General features: G+C 52.3%; 1 protein-coding gene across 1 annotated transcript; it reads left to right on the top strand.

Annotated features, from left to right (window-relative positions):
* Window positions 1-257: 257 nt before the first annotated feature.
* LOC104260408 (BTB/POZ domain-containing protein KCTD12) lies at window positions 258-22,126 on the top strand. Its single transcript, XM_059824404.1, has 2 exons — window positions 258-1,664; window positions 22,101-22,126. Exon 1 carries the CDS (start codon window positions 262-264, stop codon window positions 1,150-1,152), a length of 891 nt encoding a protein of 296 aa, XP_059680387.1. The 5' UTR covers window positions 258-261; the 3' UTR covers window positions 1,153-1,664; window positions 22,101-22,126.
* The last annotated feature ends 1,197 nt before the right edge of the window (window positions 22,127-23,323 follow it).

Here is a 23,323-nt window from a genome sequence, read left to right as displayed (position 1 = left end):
GGCAATGCTCTTTTCTTCTTGTGGCATGGAAGGGAAGGCGGCGTTAGCTAATGCTGCTTATTCCAAGAGCCAGGGATTAGGGAACAGAGCTGACTTCCAGACTCTGGGAGAGACAGGGGCCTGATCCTGCACTGCTTGCTGACCCAAAGCAAGCGCGATCTGGCTTGGGACCGGTGGGATGATGAGCTGCGCTGGCTGGCAGGCTTAACATTGGCACATTGCTGCTTTTTGTTGCAGGTGGGAAGGCAGCGGTAGCTCACTATGGCCCTGGCAGACAACGCAGGCTGTGCCAAACCCAGCGAGGACTTCCCTTTCCCTGAGATCATTGAACTCAATGTGGGTGGACAAGTCTACATCACCCGCCACCCCACCCTGGTCAGTGTGCCTGGCTCGCTCCTCTGGGAGATGTTCACCCAGAAGAACGTCCGCTCCCTGGCCCGCGACAGCAAGGGACGATTCTTTGTGGATCGGGACGGCTTCCTCTTCCGCTACATCTTGGATTACATGAGGGACCAGCAGCTGGTGCTGCCCGACCACTTCCCGGAGAGGAGTCGGCTGCAGCGAGAGGCCGAGTACTTCATGCTGCCGGAGCTTGTGAAGATGCTGGCCCCCAAGCTCAGCAAGCAGAACTCGCTGGGAGACGATCCATGCCAAAGCGACCCAGAGGAGCTCTCCCCCAACGCGGATGCCACCCGCAACCTGACCTCTGCCAGTGCCACGCTCCCCAGCGCCGCGGCTGGTGGCCCCGGGGGTGCCGTCACCACCGGCACGGGTGCTGCTGGCACCGACATCCGCAGGGCAGGTTTCATCACCATCGGCTACCGGGGCTCCTACACCCTGGGCAGGGACAGCCAGACGGATGCCAAGTTCCGCAGGGTGGCACGGATCATGGTGTGTGGCAAGACATCACTGGCCAAGGAGGTCTTTGGGGATACCTTGAATGAGAGCAGGGACCCAGACAGGCCCCCGGAGAGGTACACCTCCAGGTACTACCTCAAATTCACCTTCCTGGAGCAAGCCTTTGATAAACTGGCTGATGCTGGCTTCCACATGGTGGCTTGCAACTCCACAGGCACCTGTGCCTTCGCCCATGACCAGACAGATGACAGGATCTGGACCTCTTACACCGAATATGTTTTCTATCGTGAGTGACACCAAAAAAAAAACCCCACAAACCAGACACCAAACACCAACTCTCCCTTTCCTTTCCTGTGCTGGCTGTTGCCTAGAAAGTAGACATCCGACCCCCGAATCCCAGCATCTCCCCTTTGCCTCCTTTTGAGTTTGTTCTTGGGCTTTTTTTCCCCCCTCCTTCCTCCACGTTGAACCTGTTCGTCTCTTCCTTGTAGCAGCTGCTGACCACCAACCTTCTTCCCTCTCTCTGACTTCCGCAGTAGCCGCCTGTAGCTCCCAGCCCTCCCTGGATGTGTGGACTTGGACACTGTCGTGTACATGTTTTTTGGGGTTTTTTTGGGGGGGGATAACGCTGGACTGTGCTTTGGGCTGGAATTCCTGCAGCTGGATGAACTTGTCCCTGTTGGACACTGAACTCTGCTGTCGCGCGCTGTACGCCGTGCAGCTCCCCGGGAACGTGCTGCATACGCTGTATTAGATCTGCCAAGGGGTTTGAGCGAGAAAGCGTTGGTTTAAGGACATGGAGAAAGGTGGGAAGCGGAGAGGAGGGTGGGCGGGTGGAGGGGGTGGAAAGATGAAGCCTCGCAGCACGGATATGTTGCCATTAGCCCATGTAAGCAGCTTAGCGTTTAGACTGTCAGTGCTTGGGAAGGTTAGATAAAGACGCACCCTGTGTTCGCAGTTCTGATTCGAAGCATCACTGCTGCTCTGGGATGCCTTGGGTTTCTTTTTTTGGGGGGGTGGGAGGGGGCGGATAGACAGATGCTCTGTTCGTGCATACATGGAGGGAGGTGGGGGGGAGCGGGGAAGGCTTTACATGCTGTAGGGTGTAAAATGTTTATACATCTCTCAAACTAGTTGGAGGTCTGTCAGAAAAAAGTACCTTCATCTTTGCTTCGGAGTACGATAGCGACGTGTGCTTCAGAGGGATGGGGTTGGGTTGCTCCGGTGAGCGGCAGTCTGGCTCCGCCGCAGCCAGAGCTTCACAGATTAAAGGGAATCTTTGCCCACCATGAAAATCCTTGCCATTTTGACAATCTCTTGCGAAGGTGTCTCCAATCACAGCTCTCCACAGCCTGCTTGCGGGCCTGGGGCTGGCTGCTGCTGCTTTACTACGCCTGGGCAATGTGTAATAAAGGAACAAAACCGACTTGCCTCCGTCTTCGTGTGCTGAGGTGCAGAGGAGGTAGTGATGGTCGCGTGCTGTGCGCACCCAGGGGTGTTGCTCAAGCAGGACAACAGCGCTGGCACATGTGCAGGGAGCAATGTGCTTTAGTATATGGATTCAAATGAAGAGGAGAAGGAAGGAGGACAAACTTACTGGAGGCCTCTTGCCCTGCTCTGACCCCCCTCCTCCTCTCTGAACCCTCACTCCCATCCCAGCTGGGCTGAGTTGCAGAGCAGCGCATCCCTGCAGGGATGCTGATGCAGGCGGTCGGGTCCAGAGCTACCCGCCTGTCTGCAGACCAGCCCTGGGTGATGCATTCATCCCCATCACTCAAGCAGGGCCTTGCAAGCTCTGGCACGAGGTCAGCCCGCAGATCTCGGTGCCAAAGCCTGCCGGAGCCGTCGCAGGTGGTCCCGCTACCCCGATGTCCCCGACCGCCGGCTGTGCCTGCCTGCTCCCTCTCTTGCTCCGCCGGGTCTCGGCTCCCTTACACCCACCATCCATCCCTGGTCCTCCACCTCTGGCTGCTTCTCGAGCAGCCCCTGTGAAGCTCTTGGTGCAGGGAGCTAAAGGATCGCCTCGCCGGCTGGATGCCGGCCAAAGGGGCGTTTCTTTTTTGGGGTTCGTTTGGGAGGAAGGTTTGCAGCTGGTTTCCGAAGAGGCGGGAGGGCTGCGATCTTCTGGCACGCAGGGCGAGCAAAAACTTTACAGCGAGGCAGTCCCTCTCTCCTGAAGAAGGGGAAGGCGAAAATGGTATTTTTATAAGGGCCCGTTCCTCATTGCAACAGCGTTTTGAAGAGGAAATGGCAACCAGCTTTAAAAAAAGAAAAGAAAAAGGAACTTGAGCTCTGTGTGGAGAGAGAGAGAGGCTGAAGGACAGAATTAAAACCTTTTAAGTAAAGGGGGAGGGGACACGCACTCCTTGTTTGCTTGTATTTTTTTTTTTAACTGAAGATTTTTCTGATCATTATTAATTAGGACTGATTGGCAAAAGAAATTGCTGCCTTGTGAGAAACGCTGGTGTTTTGAAGTTTGCTTTTCCCCTCTGGAACTGGACTGAAAAATTGATCTCACGGGAGGAAGCATTTTTCCTGAGGGAGAGACCATAAGGGCAAAGTCAACATTTAGGAGGTTTTGATCTGCCAGGTTATGTGATCTGGGCTGTTAAACCCAATACCCCGAGTGAAATACAGTCGGAGCAGAAGAGTTTACTTCTGAGTCATTTTAGAGTCTAACGGTTTTCATGAAAACCGATACTTTGTGAAAAAATACTTTTGTTGAGATCTATCTCAACAAAAATACAACAAATTTGGGTTTTTTCTTTTCTTTGCATGTATCTAGTAATAGAAGGAGTGTCCTTTTTCTGCTGCCCATGGCTGGGAGGAGAACCTGGTTCATTTGAACCTTAGGAGAGACCATTTGCAGAGAAATGGTGGCATGGAAAAACATCTACTTGAGGTTCTCATCCTCTGAACAATCATGGAAAGTCACTTGAGCTGGCCAAAAAAAAAAAATCAGGGGATGGCTGAAGTGAGTTGGGAAGCTCTCCCAGTCTCCAGGGCTTCAAGGAGACAGTGCAGAAGGCACTTTCCTGATGATGCCTGTTTTGCTGGCTTTTCCTGGGAACGTGCCTGCATTTCTGTGTGTTTCCAGATCTCGAGCTGCCTGCTGGACCACGGTGCTCTGTCTCTGGGTTGGGCTTGTTCAAAGCGCCCAGACCTATTTAGCTGTCCTTGAGCTTGTGATCTCCCCTCAGCATCTCCTACCACCCAGGATGTCCATAGGGACTCAAGGGAAAAATCAAGTCTCGTCCAGTTTCCTTCCTTCCTGGCTGTTGGACCCGGAGGTGATCTTCTTCTTCCCAAGAAGGTGGCATGACCCTGCTCTTCAGCCACTGATTTCTGCCAGTGCACAACTGGATTAAGTCAATTCCCCCCAGCTAGCACTGAAGCATAGCACCAGGTCCTGTTAGAGGCACTGGCAGCAGCAGCCTGCTCCTATCTAGGAGCTGTAAGTGAAGATCCTCCATGTGCACGGCAGGTCCAGGGCTTTGGAGAGGAGCCGGCTGCCCCCAGCTCGGCCGTGGGTATCTTTGCTCCGGCTGGCACCTCTGAGGAAGGGCACGTGGGCTGTGCGTGTGCAGGCGGACTGCAGCGCACACCCGTAGTACGAATGGGTTGCATGTGCGTTGAGGGATTAGTCATGTTGTCTGCGGAAGCCCAGGGCCAGGAGGGATCCTTGTGATTATTTTAATCTGGCCTGCACTGAGCAGTCATCAGCTTTTCTGAAGGAAGTCCTGCTGTGAATGAGAGGTGGGGACTGTGTCTAAGCTAGAGCTGGTCCATCCCCAGATGCCAGACCACCTACCACCTTGGCCTTGAGGATGGTTTTTAGGGTAGCACAAGAAGCCCACAGCCTCCCAAGGGGGTCTCCATGTGGAGCAGGTCCCTTGTGGAAGAGCATGGACCGCAGTGGGGGAGAGTGTCCTTCGGGAAGGCATCTGGTCCCGCTGCAAAGGTCAGCAGCTGCTGAGCTCACCAGAAACCAAGGAATGTTTTCATAAAGGGGTTTAAGCTTTCAAAGCTTGTTTTCCCTCTGAGGCATAATGTAACTCACCCTTTCATTTAGAGATCCCCAGAAAACCATCCATCCCAAAATAATACCCCTCATTCAAACGAGGCAGAACATGAACTCGGGCTGGGTCTGCGTTCCCAGGCGAGCACCCTGCCCGCAAATTGCTGGTTACTCACTTGGCGTCTCGTTCTGCACAAAAACTGCAGAAACTGAGCTTTCCCCATAAGGAAAAGCCAAATCCCATCTGCCTCCGTCAGACACTTCTGCCACCCCGAGAGTACATCTGAAAATGTTTTATCTCCGAGGTCTGTCTTCAGCCTCTCTCCAAGGGGACCCCCTTTGGTGGCAGAGAAGTCCTGCCCTGCCCAGAAGCTGAGCTCTCCCCATCCCGCTAGCAGCTGGGAGGCAATGAGGATGGAGCAGATCAAAACTGGGGGACTGGGAAGAGGACAAAGAGGGTCCTGTGGGGTCCAGAAGTTTAGAGGGGCTGGAGGGGAGATGCAGAAAACCCTGTCCCCAGGCTAGAAATCCCGACCTGAGAAGCCCGGGCTGCTCAGCACACCACAAAGATCGAGACTGACTCGATTGCAGAGTTGAAATAGCGAAGGACTTGTTGATCAGGAAGCACAGAAAGGGTAGAAGCAGCAGTAGCTGGAAGCGGCAACCAACATCTTCTAATCTGAAAAATAAACCCCAAAAAACTACCTTCAACAGCATGGGTATTCGCCACTGAGAAAAACTGTTGGAGAGATGGGGGATTCTCCAGTTCTTGGTGCAGAAACTGCAGCCTGGATGCTCTTCTGTAGGAAGGCGTTTAACAAAACATATCTTTTAGGCTCAGTTTAGCAGCTGATGCCAGTTGGCTGCAATGTGCAGGAGGTGAGACAATATGCAGAGCATTGCTCTGCTCTGGCCAGCCATGGAGAGACCTCTGGGACTCCTTCCTGGGGCCACGGAAGAAGCAGGAGAGGAAATGCAGCCGAGCAGTCAATGTTTGCGTTTGCTGGAAGTCATGAGAGCCAGAAGACACTTTGGGTCAGGTAAGCTGTTCCGGCAGCTGGCGGAGAGCTGCGGGAGCACTTTGCCAAATGAAGCTTGTTCAACCTGTGCCGACAGCTTGTTCTGAGCTAAAGCAGGTTAGACTTTGTGACTTCGTGACGTGCAGATGGTTTTCTTAAAAGGTTCTTGCAGTTAAAAGAAGTTTTGCTTAGTTCTAGGTGGCGGGTGGCTGGGAATTATCACCCCTCCTCCTCTGGGAGAGCTGTACAGTATCTAACTGAAATATGTCCTTGCAAATAGACTAAACCAGATTACATCTAAATCACATTTGAGTCCACAGCACAACCCCTGCATCCCAGATGTCTGTTCCCTCTCCCTCCTTACCCTCCTCCAGGCTAGATACACTGTGATGCAGAGTCTGCATCCTTGCCAACAGCATCCTTAAAGTGATCCTAAAGGGCACGTTAGGCCCCAAGACCCCAGGGCAGCAGGACAAATCTGCCATCAGAAATAAATTTTCTTCCTGTTCATGGACTACTCTAGAGCGTAGAAGACTTAACTCAGCCCCGTGGTTTCCTAGACTCAGCCTGAAATTGGATGATGTGGTTCAGGAGGAGGCAGAGGAGCATGCAGCAATTATAGAGGATAAACACAGCTCTTTACTGCATACTGTCAAGTGCCATCCTCTCTTGCAATTCTAACCAGGGACACAAAAAGCCTCTCCTGAGAGCAGCCTGAAGAAGAGCATTTGTATGGAAAGCACAAATCACCTGGCTGGTGTTACCGGAGGAGCTGTACAAGCCCACCCTTCCTGGATTAATTTAGGAACTCTGGCAAAGGCTGATCAGGGCTAGCAGGCAGGGATGATCTGATGTTCCTGGTTGTTGGAGCGAGTGAGATGGAGCCTGGCTTTGTCGTGGTCCTCTCCCATCGCCGTTTAGAGGACCTCTGTGGGAAGGCAGGGAAGAGGAGCACATTGCATCCTCTTTCTCTAGACCTCAGGTCCTCGGCACGTTCTCCCCAGTTGATGCCACAGCTGAGTCCAGTGCCTGGTGGGAGGAACCATATCAAAGCCACCACAGCAGAGGATAGAGACTGGTGCAGCCTGCCCAGGCCACGGCAGCTCAGCTCAATCCCCTCCCCTGTGCCTTTTGGGGAGCTTGATGATGGACACCTTGGTGCCCACCCCAGGGACCATGGCTGGGAAGAGCAGCCCCCTCCCACCACAAGCACGCAGAAGGGTGCTGTAGATTTTGGGGCTATTTCACAAGTGGAAGCCGAGTTTCAGATGCGACTGGGGATGCACATCCTCTGTTTCCCAGCCTTCAGTGAGCCCAGTTTGGAGGCTGCTCAGTCCTTTCTAGAAGTGCAGGTCCCTTCAACGTTAAGGAAGCTGCCCCCCAATGCCTAGATGGTTTTAGCTCCATTTCTTAAGGAGAAAGGTTTGTGTAACCTCACACAGTGTGTTCCTTCCCTTTTTTCAAAGGATCTGAATCTGTGGGCTAGTTTCACTCCAACCTGGCAGTGTTTCAACTTTTAGGAGACTGCCAGTCTTGTGAAAATATGTTTTGGGGTATAGCAGACCTCCCCAAATCCCCCTCCCCCTGCCCAGAGCATGAGCTCAACCTTTAAGAAACAAAATCACACAAGAAAACAGACTTTGTGGGCTCCCTGCCCTCTGCAAGCTCCACAGGCAAGCAGCCTGCTGAACCTGTGCACGAGCTGGTGAGCCCTGGAGAGCACTAGAGTCATGTTCGTGTTTAATTTACAGGTCCCTTATGGAGTCAGATGGAGGTACCAAGCAGAGCTGGAAGATCAAGGATGCTCAGATGCTTAAGGCTTATGCTTTGAGCCTGTAGAGCATTCATTGCACCTCTGCCTTGGGTGGCAGCTTGCCTGTACCAGCTCTCCCTTCACCCCAGCATAGCTTGACCAAGCCGTGTGGCCAAACAGCCCCCGAGATTAGAGAGGTTAAGGGCAATCCCCAGAGCTTGGCAAGGCACCCGAGCCAGAGGTGCACCCTGAGACAGGCAGAAGTCTGGCAGACGTGAGCGCACGGTGTTGCTAATGGAGGATAACCAGCCAGAGACCTGCAAAAGAGTGGCTTCATCCACAAAGCTCTGCAGCAAGTCTCTGCCTTTCCCTTGGATCTGGAGGGAGGCAGTGGTACCTTTGGCAGGAGAAGTCCCTAATGGAGAGGCAGCAGGAGAATTACTGGGACAGATGAGTGGGTTTCTAAAAACAAGAACTTTTTCTTTATTTAAGGAAAGGGAACATAAAGTCCAGAGTAAAGCTCAGTGGGAGTGCATGGGAGTCTCGCGAGCAACCTTGGGGATTTCTGCACGTCCTATTGCCGCGGAGCCATCCCAAGAGTCAGCTCCAGGGCATGCAGCCGCGGAGCCACCAGGCAGCCCGGCCACGAGGGCCACCAGAGCCTGGGAGCGGGGATTGCCCTCCAGCCAGGGCTTTCAGAGGGGCCCTCGTCCTCCCTGCTCCGCAGAGGAGGCTGTAAAATCCCGGTGCTCCTAGCAGAGCAGGACAACAAGGAGGGATGGGCAGGAACTGCCCTGGGAGCTCCCAGCAGAGGACGAGGAAACATTGCCATATAAAGAAGCAATAAAAACAACTGGCTTGAGGCTTTGCTATTCCCCCTCCGCACTCCCCAGCATCAGCTCCTGGCTACAGCCCATGCCCCGGAGCAGGACCCCGGGGGGCTCAGCATGGCTGGGGTACGGCTGGTGCCCTCCTCCGGAGGGGCTGGTGGGCATCTCTGCCATACCACTCTTTCCTCCCCAGCATTTTAAAATTTCCCCATCCCCACTCAAAACTAGGGATCCTCTTTCCCTGCCAGTGTCCCAAAAGACAGAGACTCCTTAAACAGGGGACAGTGCCCAGGGGTGCAGCTCAGCCTCCTGGGGTGCATCTGCAAAGACAACGCTGCTGCTGTGCCCCAGCTCGGGACTCCTCTGCACTGGTACAAGCAGACCCCAAAATGCACGCACCTATGTGCTGCTCTGCTAGAGCCGGAGTGCTGCCCACCCTTGAGGCCACGCTCGTGGACCTCTGCTAGCTGCTGCGTGGCTGCCTCAGCCCTCCTGGCTTTGCTGGAAGCTGCGATTGCACTTAGATGTTCAGTTTTTGAGTTTGTTTGGGTTTTGGTTCGGGGCCCTTTTCTATGACAGGCAGGGCTCAGAACCAAAAACCAAACAAAGGCATAAATGTTTAAGGCTCAAAGGCAAAAAAAAGTAAATAAAGGAAACTGTAAAAAAAAAAAAATCTCAAGTTTTCTTTAACCCGGTCTTGTGCTTTGGGGTTGGCCAGACAGACAGTGTTTATCAGTACCAGATTAGCAGATACTTGTGGCCAGAGAAGCTGATGGCTTTCATGGCTCAAAGAGACAAGGTCTAGCAAACCCAAGGCAGGGCTTCTGCCAGCTCTTCACTGATCCATGGGGCATATTGCAGAGGAAAAAACAACAGGAGCAAGGCAAAAGAGCAAGGATCCTCTTTGCACGTCTCTGCGCAGCCAGGTGGGTCTGTGCTTTGCTGGATACACCAGGCTCTGCTTCTCCTGTGGTTTAGGGACCCCACTGAGGTGGCAATGGTTCCCTTCCAGTGCCGGGAGCAGCAGCATGGCGAGCGCTGGGGTCTCATCCTGATGTGGAACAGGGACGCTGCAGGGGTGGGCACTGGCCCTGGGTTCAGCTCTACCCTGCACTGCTGCAGCCTCACCCAGCTCACCCTGCCTCAGTTTCCCCAACCTGCATAAAGCAAACCGGTCCTTTTTGGTCCTTATGGGGAGGCTCTGCAGAGCCAAGCTCTGCTGGAGGTGATGAAATGGATAACCCAGCACTTCCCTCCCCTCTGAGCCGTCACGAAACGCCTGGTCCAGTGCAACACAGGGCACAGCCTGGCCATGTCTGCTCTCCACTTAGCAATCTGAAGCTAGCAAGCACGGAGGGGCCACTTCACGCTTGTAAGCCAACCTGTTTTAAAATAGCCTCCAGTCCCCGCAGTATAAATAAGAAACCCACCGAGTTACACTGTTTTGCCCCAGCTGGGGATCACTTCCTTAGAGCTGAGGCTTTCAAACAAAACAAAAAAAAGAATAATGCTCTAATCCTTCCCCTCTACAGCAGAACAACGGATTACAGCTCATTTAGTGAAGTCCCACTCGCCATGCAATTACGCCCTGTATATATCTATTATTCCCATTACGCCCGAGTCTTCTGGTTAATATACTATTTTAATCAACTCAAAAGATTAAATGCCATTAAGGACCCAGGAGGACAGTCTTTTCCAGCTGCAAGCAGAGGGTGCAGGGATGCTGAGGATGGGCACGTGCATGCAGCCGTGTCCTCTCGGGGCTGGGCTGGTCGAGGAAGGAGGAATGGGGGTAACGGGGTGGCAGGGGAGAGGGGTTTCCCCTGCACTGCTGGTAAAAGCAACAGTTAAGTAGGTAGAGTCCGCAGTTAAAGGAGAAAAAAGTAAGAGACAAGTAAACAGGAAACTGTTTCGCAACCCTCCCATCACCAAAGCTTCCCCCCTGCTCTCGGCTCAGCTCCGCAGCCCTCTGCCAGCTCGCTGCCTGTCCCAAAGTCTCCCCATCCCAGGGATGGGGTGTCTCCCCTGGCTCCCGGGCTGCCTCCGGTCACCGGGGATCTGTTTTGCATGTGCTGTTCATGCAGACCTTGCGGCAGCGAGACTGGCACCCTAAAAATCAGGGCCATACCTTGGCTGGCCGCACTCTGCAGAGTGGGAGCCAGCTTGCTCCCCGATATTTCACAGCAGGCTTTGCATGGGAAGAGGAGCTGCCCAGGTCTTCCCATGCGATCCAAGAGCTCCTGCGTTTACCAGTGATTTTGGAGCAGGCAGAAAGTCAGAGCCACCCTGACATTCGTAACTTCTTTTTTTTCTGTAGAACTTGCATTTTTTGAATTCACGTACAACACGTACATCTGTGTAAGTGGAAACGTCTCTTTTGACTTCAGTCATTTTAATGGAGCGACTCCAAACCTGCAGAAACTGAGGGTCCAGCCAATGTTTCCCTGTGGGCGTTCCCAAAATATTATTGTTCTTTGCACGCCTGGAGAGGATTTAACACAAAACCCCAGGGGAGCAAAAAAATCAAGAAGACGCCCCACGCTGCAGCCTTTTAACTGTCGTTTTGCTCCAGGGGAACTGAAGTCCCCAGGTCCTAGTTTGGAAGGATTCCCAGTCTTCTAGAAGTCACACCAGCAAAACAGATCAGGAAAGTACTTCTCAGCACGCCGGAAAGCTGAACGCGTACCAAGCACATCGGGGTTACGATAAGGGCTTGTTGCCTTACGCCAAATACCTCCATGCTCATGTCCCGTCCCCCCCGCCCAATTTAGCATTGTTGCTAACTCCACCTCCCAGCAAACCATGCTGTTGCAGACTGTGGAAAGCAAAGATGTTTCCCTGTGACGGGATATATTTGAATTTGCCAGGAGTGGTGAGGTCTTGGCACCAGGGACCCTCCCCGCAGGCAGCTCTCCTCCCTCCCTCTGCGGGAGCTGAGGTCATCCATCAGTGTCACAGACATGAAGGACAAACTGTCCCGTCTCCTGTCAAGCAGAGGGTTGGCAGGAGTCAGGAAACCTTCCCTTGCTCTTAGGTTTACTGGCAGACACCCCAGTGGTGCTGGTTCCTCCTGGGGGAGCACCGTTTTCTGGCTGGGCATCCCCTCCTCCCCGCACGGGGATCTGCCGCTGCCCGGGAGGGCTGACCTGCACCTCCCCTGCTCCTCTGGCCGTGCTCCCCACCGTCGCTGAATCCTGCAGCAGCATCTTCTTCTCCTTTGAAGCTGCTCCAGAAGTTCCCAGAAGGCTCCTGCGGTGTGTGGGCACGTGCAATTTCTAACCAACATCTGCTGTCCTGTTTCACAGGTTAATCAGTCAGTACTGGGGTCCAGAAATCCCAGCCCTGCCCCCCTGTATGCTGGGTCTTGCTGGAAGCAGGGCTATAAGGAGGCTTCAGGAGACCTAAGGAAACAGGTAGAGCTTGCAGGAGATGCAGGAACACTGGAAGTCTCCATGAACTAAAAAGCTTTGATCTACTTGCCAGCAGCTCTAGCCAGGATTGTCCCTTCCCTTCCCTTCCCTTCCCTTCCCTTCCCTTCCCTTCCCTTCCCTTCCCTTCCCTTCCCTTCCCTTCCCTTCCCTTCCCTTCCCTTCCCTTCCCTTCCCTTCCCTTCCCTTCCCTTCCCTTCCCTTCCCTTCCCTTCCCTTCCCTTCCCTTCCCTTCCCTTCCCTTCCCTTCCCTTCCCTTCCCTTCCCTTCCCTTCCCTTCCCTTCCCTTCCCTTCCCTTCCCTTCCCTTCCCTTCCCTTCCCTTCCCTTCCCTTCCCTATCTTCAAACCTACCCACTTTTTTATTCCAGAAACTTTGGGTTTCTTTGTGTTTTAAAAATCCACTAAAAATTCTACCGAAAGCAATTATTTCCCCCCAAATTATCTTTTGATAAAAAGGCAGGAGGGAGCGTTACAGCATGAAGAAAGGAGGATTTTTGCGCAAGGCACCGAGAAGGGGCTGCAGGTTTCCTAGAGGAGAGATGTGCAGATGGGCTGCCCAGCCCACCCAGGGCAAAGGAGGCTTCCCCGTGTGCTCATGGCCAAAATTACAGACATCCCCCAGCTAGCAGTGGTCACTGCGACCTTCTGCACAGATGTACGTCCCACCAACGATAAGATCAGCAGCTCTGTGTACTCTCAGATAATTATCAAGATCTTGGATGAAAAACTTGGAGGGGGCTGAGAACAGCTTAGCGTAACACACGTGCTCAGGTCGAGCTCTGGTCCTGCGATGCCAAAGCATGGACCACATCCTTGGAAGTCGGCAGCTGGTCTGGAGAGGTGGGAAAGCAGCAGGAGACAGTGTCCCCCAGGAGCTCGGTCACCCCCTTCTCCTCACATCAATGCTCCAGCGGGAAGGGGACTGTCGATGCGAGGGCAGCATCAGTAGGGAGGCTGGTTACAGCTGAGGTTGCAGCTTCAAAATGGACCCGTTGCCAACAGTGATTATTTACTTGCCCGAAGCTGGCAGTTCATGTAATCGGGTAGAGTGATCTGCTCTAACTTCAGTATCTTCAATTTGGATGTCAAAGTCTGGTTGTCCCCAGCACCTTTGATAGTCCAGCAAGAGAAGTGAGCAGCGCTGGAGGGTCAGACACTCGTCTGGAGGTGACACCTAGACCTCTAACACAGGAGGGATTCGCAGGCGTTAGAGATGCAGATGTCTCTCTGTGGACTCCAACAAGACCCCCCAGAGACACCTAAACTCCTCCTTTGCCTAAGGGACCTCTCTTTATCAGTGTGCATTTTAATATAGACTTGGGGAGGTGCATCAGCCATGAGCACGTTGTGCATTGACCACAAAGAGATTGAAGGGGTCAGGATGGGTGACAGACCATTGACAAACCTTCCTCTGACCCAGGAGGGACCTGCCAACCCAGGACGACAGTCCAGCTTGGAGTCAAGGTCCCCTTTGAGATGCCGTGCCAAGACCCTCTGTGGGGTTGGGGAAGCTCTTTGGGGTGTATCTCAGGTTCTCCACTTGTGCTCAGCAATGACAACACCTCCCCAGCGAGCACCGGGTTACCCAGAAAGGTTGTGGCTCTCACGTAACACCGTACAAAGCCATTATCGTTAGTCCTGTGCCAGGGAAGACACAACAGAAAAGTGACCTGGCATTGAAAGAGGGCCATTGAGCAAACACACACTCCAGGCACCAAACCAAGAGAGCGAAGCTCTCTCGTGGGAGGGCTGATTACACACAATAAAATAATGGTGTGCTGGAGGGACCTGTGTGCAAGGTTTTCTGTATAATAATAATAGATGGTCCTTCTGGTAGCAAAACTGATCGGGAAATTCGAGTTAATGATCCGATGGATGCCTTTGTCAGCCGCTGAACAAGACAAGGCAGCGAGCAGAGCCCTGATGCATCGTGCATACGGTTGCTGAATGACGGTGTCAAACAGTGAGGTCTCATCCTGCCTTAGTACCCGGAGCAGGCAATTATTTACTTTTAAAACTGTTTCTCACAAGGCTGAGCCATTAGCAATTACTCACTGTACATTTCTAGAGAAACCCCACGTTTGACTTTCCTCCCTTTTTTGGCAGCCCGGGCTGGCACCCACCAGTTGTACCCTCAGGTCTGTGGCTGATGGGGCAAGTCCAGCCACAGCCACCGAGGACATCTTTTTTAAAGGGAGTTTGTCAAAAATAGGTGAATGCCGGGACCCTGGGGTGCAGCTGGGGATGGACTGCGGGGGGAAAGGCTGATGCTGACCAAGACTGGGGCTTGGAGCAAGGGGAGGCTGAGCTGTGGGAAGCCAAGCGAAGGACGAAGCACAGCCTCAGGCAGGGTTGTTGCCCTGAATCAGCTCCTGGGGCTCTGTGGAGCTTCAGAAGACAGCCCAGCTCCATCACTGTGAAGGTGCCCACTGTGATGGAGGGTCCCATCCTCCACAGAGCAGACAGCCAAAATCCACAGCCTCCTGCTGTGCTGCCCCCCACCAGTAATCCCCAGCCTTAATTACCAGCGCAGACCAGCTTTTTTTTTTTGGGGGGGGGAGGAGGAGGGAATTTCATTCATTTGCAATTATATTTGCACCGCATGTCTGGAATAACTCAGCACCACCTGCAAAACAGCTTCTTTTCCACTCCCCCTGTGCGTAATTTTTCCAAAGCCCCAAGCCATCCCCGCGGGGGGAGGACGTGGCCTGGAGCCCAGCCCAGCACTGCATCTGGACAAACAGGACTCGGGGACGTATCCGTTCGTTGGGAGGTTTGAAGGGGCTCAGCCGTTCACTAAAATAACATCCCTACCCTGTGTTTTAACCTTTTGGAAAACATCACCCCAGCCCGTTCCAGACAGCAAGGAAGAAATTGCAGGCTTGGGTCTTCTTCTGTGGCTCGGGGGAGTTTATTTTCTCTCGGGCTGTGTTTTCCAGGACGGCACTTCCTGAGAAAGCCGCTTGTCTGGGAGCTTTCGGCATTAGCTCAGCCCTTGGTAATCTGGAGACTCCGGATCAGCGGGTGAGCCACTTGTGAAATGAGTTTGTGGGGCCCATCCCCACCGCGGAGGATGCAGGGACCTTGCATCTGACTGAATCTGAGCCTTGCTGGTGGGGGAGCAAACCTTGAAAACACAGGGACGAAGGAAAAACAAAAAATAATCCAGAATAAATGATTTTAGATTTCAGTCTGGGCCTGCAGCTCTAATCTCTGTATGGCTGGGGCTGGCACTAATGCTTTTGAGCTGAGGTCTGGGTGGGCAGGTCTGGGTCCACCTGACGTAGCCCCGTGCAGCATCCAGGGGCTGGACCCTCGATGGGCTCCGGTCAGCTGTGCTGGATGCTACGAGGATTTGGGTACTGGGGTTCAGATCTGGTTTGTAAACACAAGTATCTGCGATTCGTGCATCCTCATGGATTTCTTAAGTTCTTTTTGTTGTGAGGACAGCAGAAGCACCCTGGGTTTCCTCCGTGCCCATCACCAACCCTGCTACTCACATGGGAAGGTCAGTCCCCATGGCCCCTTGTAGACTTGGGACTGGCAATACCCTATGGGGTGTCAAGCACTTGGGGGGGGTGGGAAGCAGCCCAAACCCCTGCACAACTCAAGGTCAGCCCTCTCCTGACCTGGAGCCTCTCAGAAGCCCTTTTTCTCTTGGGGAAGATGCTTTCCTGTTCTCCCTCCATGGGCAGGGTGAGCAGAGGGCCACCTCCCCATCCTGTCCCTCTGCCACGTGCTACTGCCCCATGTCCTTTCACATGTCCAAGGGCTTGGGCAGCAGGACAGGGGGGGAAAGCAGAGAGGCACAGCCATGTTGCAAGCAGGAACGGGAGCAGGAGGTCTCCCCCGGACACTCCACCCCATCTGGAGCAGGGTCTTGCTTCCCCATGTCCCCAGCACATGAGCTTCCTTGCCTGCCCTTCCGAAGCCCACAGTGCTCACCTCAGGAAACAAGCTCGCAGAGCCGTAGCGTTGCCAGTTCTTTCCTGCCCATCAACAAGGAGGCCAGGACGGGATGGGATGGGACGGGACGGGACGGAACGGGACGGGACGGGACGGGATGGGATACAATGGCTGCTCCAGACCTGCCATCTGCCCAAGGTGTTTCTCATCGCACGACATGCGTGGTTCGCAACGCCTGGGCAGCCTGCCAGCCTGCTGCCAGCCAAACTGAATTACACAAGAGGCAAAGCAGAGCTAAATTTATACACGAAACACAAAATCGCATGGAGAGGGGGCCGTCTCCCCAGGATGATCTGCCAGGAGTCGCCGCCACCCCCTCCCCGTCGCTGCCCCTGCAGCCTGGAGCCATCCTGAACCGCACATACAAATTAAAAACTGTTGGCTTGGAGCTGTGCAGATGCCCGCAAAACTATTTGGCAGAGATATTTTAGAACTTGCGGCCACTAGCTAAGTGCATGACATGCCGTCCGGTTTGGGCAGCTTTTATTAGTAAAAATAGAGCCAGTGGCTCTTTGTCCAGCCATCCCAAGCTGCAGCGGATACAGGAGACTTGACATACAGCTCCTGCAAAATAAAAGTGTTTGTTAATACCCCCTCACTCTCTGTTCACCAGAGACCTGTGGGACTCTGGTTTAACTCGGGTAAGAGCAACACCCTGCAAGTAAGAGCATCCTCAGCCTCTCCCTGGTGTTGGGTGGGATTTTTAATTCCCAGAACCCCCGTGGCTGTGCCAGGATGCTACCAAAAGCCGTGTCCAGCTCTGGAGCAGGCTGTGCTCTCTCTCCGTCTGGGGTACGGGTTTTGCCTTGTCGCTGCGCTGCTCCATACTCCTCCTCACCACGCTTATCAGCCTCCCAAGCGTGCCAGCTGAAAACACATCGTTTTCAGCCCCGCAGGTGGCATTTCAGCCAAGGCATCCCAGCATCCAGCTGAGAACCTGCTGAGCTCGGCAGCACACGCAGCAAACAGCTGGATAAAAACCCAAACTGATAACCCACGAGCCCAAGAACGTGACCCCAGCTCTGCAGCCTTATTCACACAAATATTCCCTGACGGCTCACTTTTCACCACTTCTCCCCAGCAGTCTCGCTGCCCTTCTGAGGTTTCCTGCCCAAAATAGTCCCTGCTATAGCTAACGGGGCTGGGCAGGCAGCAAGAAGTTCCCGCAACGGGACAGGAACAACACGCTGATCTTCTCCTAAGCAAGATTTTGCAGCGGTACGCTGAGGAACATTGGTTAGATGAATTCAGCAGAAAGCAAACGCACAGCCGGCTCTTAAATTACTCTCGGAGCGGTTATCACCAGTTCGCTATCGGAGCAGGAAAACACAGTGAGCGGGTGCTGCAGGAGTCTCTCTGCAGAGTGGCTGTAGTCGGTATTTTCGTTGACAACCCTGCTGATAGAAGAGGCAGCACCCGTGTAAAACACGGGGAAGGCTTGCCAGCGCTTAAGGGCATGAGTTCAAAAGGGTGGGGGCCTTTGCTAAAAGATGGGTGTCAGACAGTGATGTGTTCGCAGGAGCCTGAGCCGTGGGAGGCACGGGGTATGTTGTTCTTCTCAGCCTGATGCCGGGACTGGAACGCCCTGCCCGCTTTGGGCCGACGCGTTAAGAAAGATGTTGATGAACTGGAGGAAGTCCAGAGGAGAAGCACGAATAATAAGATGAGGTTCAGTAACCATAGCTTATTAGGAAATGTTAAAGAAGTGGGGTTTGTTTAGTCTGGGAAGTAGAAGATGTGCAAACAAGCCATCATCAGGCAAAGTTTAATTATAAAACGGATGGCAATAAGTTGCCCTGTAAAGTCACTGGAGAAAGGATGAGAATAAAACCACTTAATTCACTGTGGCAAAGGTTTGGGTTGGACATCACTAAAAGCTTTCCATCAGCTACAGTAGTCATGTGCAGCACCAGTGAGGCATGTCTCAGGGGGAGGACTGGTATCTCCTTCCTGGAAGATTTAAGGTTAGACAAACATCCATCGGAGATGATCCCCTAGGATCCTGTGCCTATGAGCTGCTAAAGGGAGGATTAATACATGAATCCACACCCTTTGCCCAGGCAGGCCCCTGAAATTATCGGCTACAAAACTAAGGGCCAGATCTTTGTGTCCCAAGGCAAGAAGCATCACCAATATTTTAACAAACAGTGCCACTGAATCCAGCCATAGCCTGGAATAAGTACCCTGCCACGAGTAAGCCCTGACAGAGGAGAAGCAATAGGTCCAGCAGTTTAAATGCAAATGCTTTCTCACCAAACCCAGCGCTGACGGGTGTACACAGGGATGCTCTTTGCCTGCATCCGCCACCCTGCTGGGTTAGACCACCTTGGAGCCCCGCGAGCGTGACCGAGGAGAGGATGCTGCGCTCTCATTTCCGCCTCAGCCTGATCTCTGGTCTTGCCATTTTACGTCACCTTCTCTTCCTCTTCTCTGCCAGTGCCTACCTGCACACCCCGCTGCTGCTGCCGCCTAGGAGGTCTTCTCATTAGCCCGCACCTCCGCCCACAGCCCTATCTGAACTGGCATCTCTTTTGGCTTCCTGCAGGAAATTAGCTGGGGGGGGCATATGCACAGCACCTAAGTTTAAACACCTTGCCATATAATAAACAGAGGGCGGAGGACTCCAGCAGCAGGCAACTGGAAGAGCCCAAATGAGTCTCTTGGTGTCTGTCAGTGAACTCATGCAACTCAGCTTGCGGGGTTGTCTCTGCTCATGAGCTCTCCAAGGAGTCCCAGCGCTCAACCGCGTGTGACAGTGGTGGTGTCCCCTCCATGTAGCATCTTCTGCAATGCCCAGCTGCCGGGCAGCCACAGCCTTTCCTGCCCATGGGATGCAGGGGGGAGAGCAGCTAAGGAGGAGTCCCGCTTCTGAGCCAGGCGCTTTCTCCTTCATGTCTTCACAGCATACTGCTGGTTCTCCCTGCCTAGACCCTTGTTTCTAAGGAGAAGCTATGGCTCACCATAGGGCCACCAAAAACGGACCATCTGAAGGTACCCCTCTACGGCCAGCAGTATCTTTTTGCCCTTCACCCACCCCAACAAGACTGAAATCAGCCTTGATGTGAATTTTAACAGGGAAGAGACAGTGAGAGGCTTGTCCCCCTCCCTTGTCTTCCCTCCTGGTGATCCCGCATGTGTTTGCCAGGCTGGCTTTTCCCAGTGTGCAGGGCAATGCCTGCCCTCACCCACCTGCATAGCCGGCAAGGAGATGTAATCCAGAAAAACTCTGTTTTCTGTTTCATGCCATTTTACATCTGATCTGAAACAAAATCCAGGGCTTTTTTTTTTTCTTCTGAAGACTAGAATCAAATAAAATTAAAAAAAATCAAGCCAAATAAAAAAAAATCAAGCCATTATTTAAATAATCGGTGGATGGGAGCTCAGTGACACCGATTTAAAGGGATTTAGCTCCAACCTTAAAGCCTGGTGGGCTGCAATTTTCTGATTAATTCTTCCACAAACGACAGGGGTAAAAAACATCCCGGCCTTGACCCTGCTCCTGGTACAGACATGTTGCAGAGAGTGCGCCTCTGAGGATGGGCAGAGGCAGGAGAGGCTGGAGGACCGCGGGGTTCGGTTGCTCGCGGTTATGCTGACACCGGAGCCTTTCCACCCATCACCTGCCCTTTCTCTTCCCCCAGCGTCTCCTCCTGCCTGTCTCCCTCCAGGCTGCATGACCGTCATCTAATTATCACTCCTTTCTCAGAAATATGAACTCAGCACTGGACGTATTCTGTAATCAAATCAGACCTGAATGATGTTAAAGGAAGACTGAAAAGCTTTCTAATAATGAATAAACCAACGGGGATTAAGTGCCCTGGCCCATCTAGAAATGATACATGGGCAGACTGAAAATGCAAACTATGACATTAGAAAACAAGATCAGGAGGAGAGGATTTATCAGGCAGGAGCGGGCAGAGCGCATGTCCGGCTCTGTGTCTTGCCTTTGACAGTGCCTGGCAGAGAGGTTTCAGACCAAGGTGGAAGAAACCCCTGGTCTCGTTTGCTCCCCCACTCTAGGAGAATTTCTCCCCAACCTCAGCTGGCGGGCGATGCCCAATACCCTGCAGCATCATGGCTTCTGCCTCTTACCCTGTTCAATCTTACCTAAAATAGTTTTGGAAGGCGGACTTCTTTCAAGGGAGCTTTCCACAAAAAAACATGTGTTTTTATGATGATGGCAATGCTCCTGTCAGCTTTCACCTTATTTCTTTCCTCTTCAGCCTTGACTGTCCTGATCTCACCCTCTTCATTGTAAAACTCCCTTTATGCCTTTCACAGTTTTACTGAAGGGCTTTGGACAGACTTTAATCCTGTCTGCCTGTCCTGAGGACAAGTGGCCAGGACTCAACTTAGACCATTACTCTATTCCCTAAAGGTATTTTTTATATATTCTGCGGTTTCTTATCCCCCTGCCCAACGCAGCCTACTGTCTGTGTCGCCTCTGACTGCTGAGCCAGCATTTCTTCATCTGCTCATCATTACACCGGGGTCTTCTCTTTTTGTTCTCTCTGCTGAGTCACTAAGGCTGATTTAAAACCCACCAAGGTGTGTGAAAAGTTCAGGTGGCGTTTTCTAATGGGCATTGCTTTTCACTGCTTGACATTTCATTTAACCCGCTGGCAGGCTCTTCATTAGCGTACCTTCACGAGGTCCCCTTGCTGCTTATGCTAGCCTCGGCCAGCCGGTATTATTTTCTATTCCCTGCAAAATTTTTCCACTTGACTGTTTGACCTTTTCCCCTTGCATCGTTAATAAAAGACTTTCATCCTAAGATGGACTCTCGGGGATGTCCTATTATTATATTATTTATATGTTGAGTATGAACTCTTGATTCCATTTCTTCTTTTCTCTGCCTTAATAAGCTTTTAATACACTGTGGAAGTTAGACAATCCCCCTTTGGCTATTCAGTTTCCTTAAAAGCCTCTTTGATGGCCTTTATCAAAAAGCACTCAGGAAAATGTATTAACCTTTCTCCATTATCCACTATTTTGTTGACTTAACATAAGACGAAGGGATTTTTTTTCCCTGTGTACTAGAAGCACACCGGCGGGTTTTAAATCTGCCTTTAATTATTATTTCATTTGCTTGCTATGTACAGAAGCAGTTACAATTCCTAAATGAATCTTTGCAAACATGCTCAGGTGAACCATTTATTTGCTGCAAAATGCAGGTTTGGGGTTAATTAAGACGAGTTGCAAATTCATCAAAAAGTACAGGAAATAGTGCTGAAAACCCCTTTTTTGGCATGTGAAAAATGTGTTTCCTTCTGCAGCTTTTAAACAAAATATTCAAATTTCTGCTTTTCAAACAATATTTCAAGATTAAGTGTAACTTTAACCTGCCTCTCTGCATTGTATTAAATGGGTTTCTAGGGAAAATTTCTTTTCAATAGCAACCGGCTAAAACCAGAGAGGGAGAGCTCTCTTGTTTCAGCCCGCTATTCTTCCCCAGTGAAACCAAATGAACTAATAAACCATTTGGGGCTGTCCTCCAGACCTTCCCCTCCTCCCCAGCAAGCCGAAAACAGGTTATTTATACCTTCCTACAGCTCAGGCTTTCAGGGATGAAAAGCAGGGGCTGTCCTCCAGGCCTCCAAGGAGCACGAGGGCAGCTCCTTCGCTCCTCCGGGTGGAAAAGGCGTGAGTAGGGCCATGGTTGTTGTGATGCCCAGGCTTGTGACCCCCCTCAAGAGTACCACGGCAGACCTTCAAGCCCAAGGGGACTCGGTTGGTCTGCTGAGAAGTCTCCCTCATCTCAGGGGAAGGGCTGCACTAGCCCATTGCCTCGTCCCTGCAGATACAGGACGTCTCTGCAAAAAACGGTCCCTTCAAAAAACTGCTGGTTTCTGCTAGTGCGAGGGCATCTCTTTAACTGAAACGGTGAGATGGGTTTGAGCTGGTGAACTTTTTCCTGGATTAAGGGGGGTGTCAGCTTGCTCTCTACTTCAAAAAGGCACGAAATGCTCCGGAGGGGTGCGGCAGGGTACCTACCAGAGACATTTCAAAAGAAGGTCATGTGTCATGCACTGTAAAACCTGGCTGGGTTCATGGTGCACATCCAAGGGAAATTCCCCGGAAATAATTTTTTCATGGGATGGGACCGCGGCACTCTTTTTCTTTCCTTGTATCCCTCCCAAACGGGTGTGCTTGTGTGAAGAGAGGTCACCAGAAAGCCGTCAAGGCGGAGAGGAGAGCCAGACCCACACCTTCTCCTTTGTTTCTAGGTCCTGTTGTGCGAGGCCAACTCTCCCGGCAGCTGTCCAGGCACTGCAGCCTTCCAGGTAAAAGCACCGCAAGGGATGTCCCAGGGCAAGCCTGGGAGTGGGTGAGGGTGCCGGTGAAGATGGGGGTTCAGGTCTGTCTGGGCAAGGAGCCTCTAGAGGATTTGAGATTCGGTAGTGGCTTTGTGCTACTCGTGATTCCCTGGTGGCCCAGTGCTTGGTCTCACTGGCCGTGAGAGCCTCCTCGGTGGCTTCAGTCCCTTCACCCCACTTGTAGGGTATCGCCTAAGCTGTTGTGTTTGTTGGACAAACTGGGTTGGAGATCAGAAGTGGAGCTGAGCCAACACATTTCAGCGGGGACTTTTAAATCTTCCCAAATCCTGGGTTTTAATCTCTTCAAAAGGTGATCAGAGCTGGGTTAGCTGGAGAGGAGGCATGAAGGACAGACAGCCACCTCTCATACCAGCCTTTAACGTTTGAGCATTTAATAAGACATTCCATGAGCATCTGCATGCATGGAGGTGCTGGCCAACAGGGTGGTTTGAAGGACGCCAAATCTCACTTGAAAGCACAGTCTCCCTCTTGCACTGCTCAGCTTGTGCTTGGCTCCCGGCGCTGCAGAGGGAGGTTTTATTCTGCACATTCCTCAGCTTTTGGGAAAGGCCATAGTCCAGAACCACAAATAGTCATTGCCCAAAGGACTTAACGCTCCAAAAAGGAAATGAAAAGGGGAAAACTGCAGCTGTAACGTGGAAGGGAGGTGTCCCAGGGTTGGATTAGAGTCTGGCAGACTTTCCAATGAGTGATATCTTGGCCTCAAACTCTCTTTGAGCAGGAAAAGGCACAAAGAGTGGGAGAAAGGTGAAGTGGGAGGAAGGCTTTGCAGGCTGCAGGTTTTGCCTCTTTTTTGGGGTGAGGTGGGTTTAGTTCTCTGCAAATTGCTTCATCTCTCTGTGGCTCACTGCTGGAAAGAGATAATGACGCTTCTGCTGTCTACTCTGGCTGAAGAAGGAGTATTTGTTTGCACATATGGGCTGGACCCCATAAGGATGGGGGGCTCAGCTGGACCCAAGGGTCCACCTAGTGCATCTCTATGTATTGGGACAGGCTTCAGCTCATGCAATTGATGCAGCTGCAGCGATTTTAGCAGATTTTAGCTCCCCAAACTGACACCCAAAGAGAAGGGAAAGCCATGAAGTCTGGTGTGAGTCTCCAAGAGGAAGAGG

This window comes from Gavia stellata, chromosome 14 (genome assembly GCF_030936135.1).
Source record: "Gavia stellata isolate bGavSte3 chromosome 14, bGavSte3.hap2, whole genome shotgun sequence".
In the NCBI taxonomy this organism is placed as follows: Eukaryota; Metazoa; Chordata; class Aves; order Gaviiformes; family Gaviidae; genus Gavia; species Gavia stellata.
The sequence above is the reverse complement of the archived record's forward strand: the minus strand, read 5'-3'. Positions and strand labels throughout refer to the sequence as shown.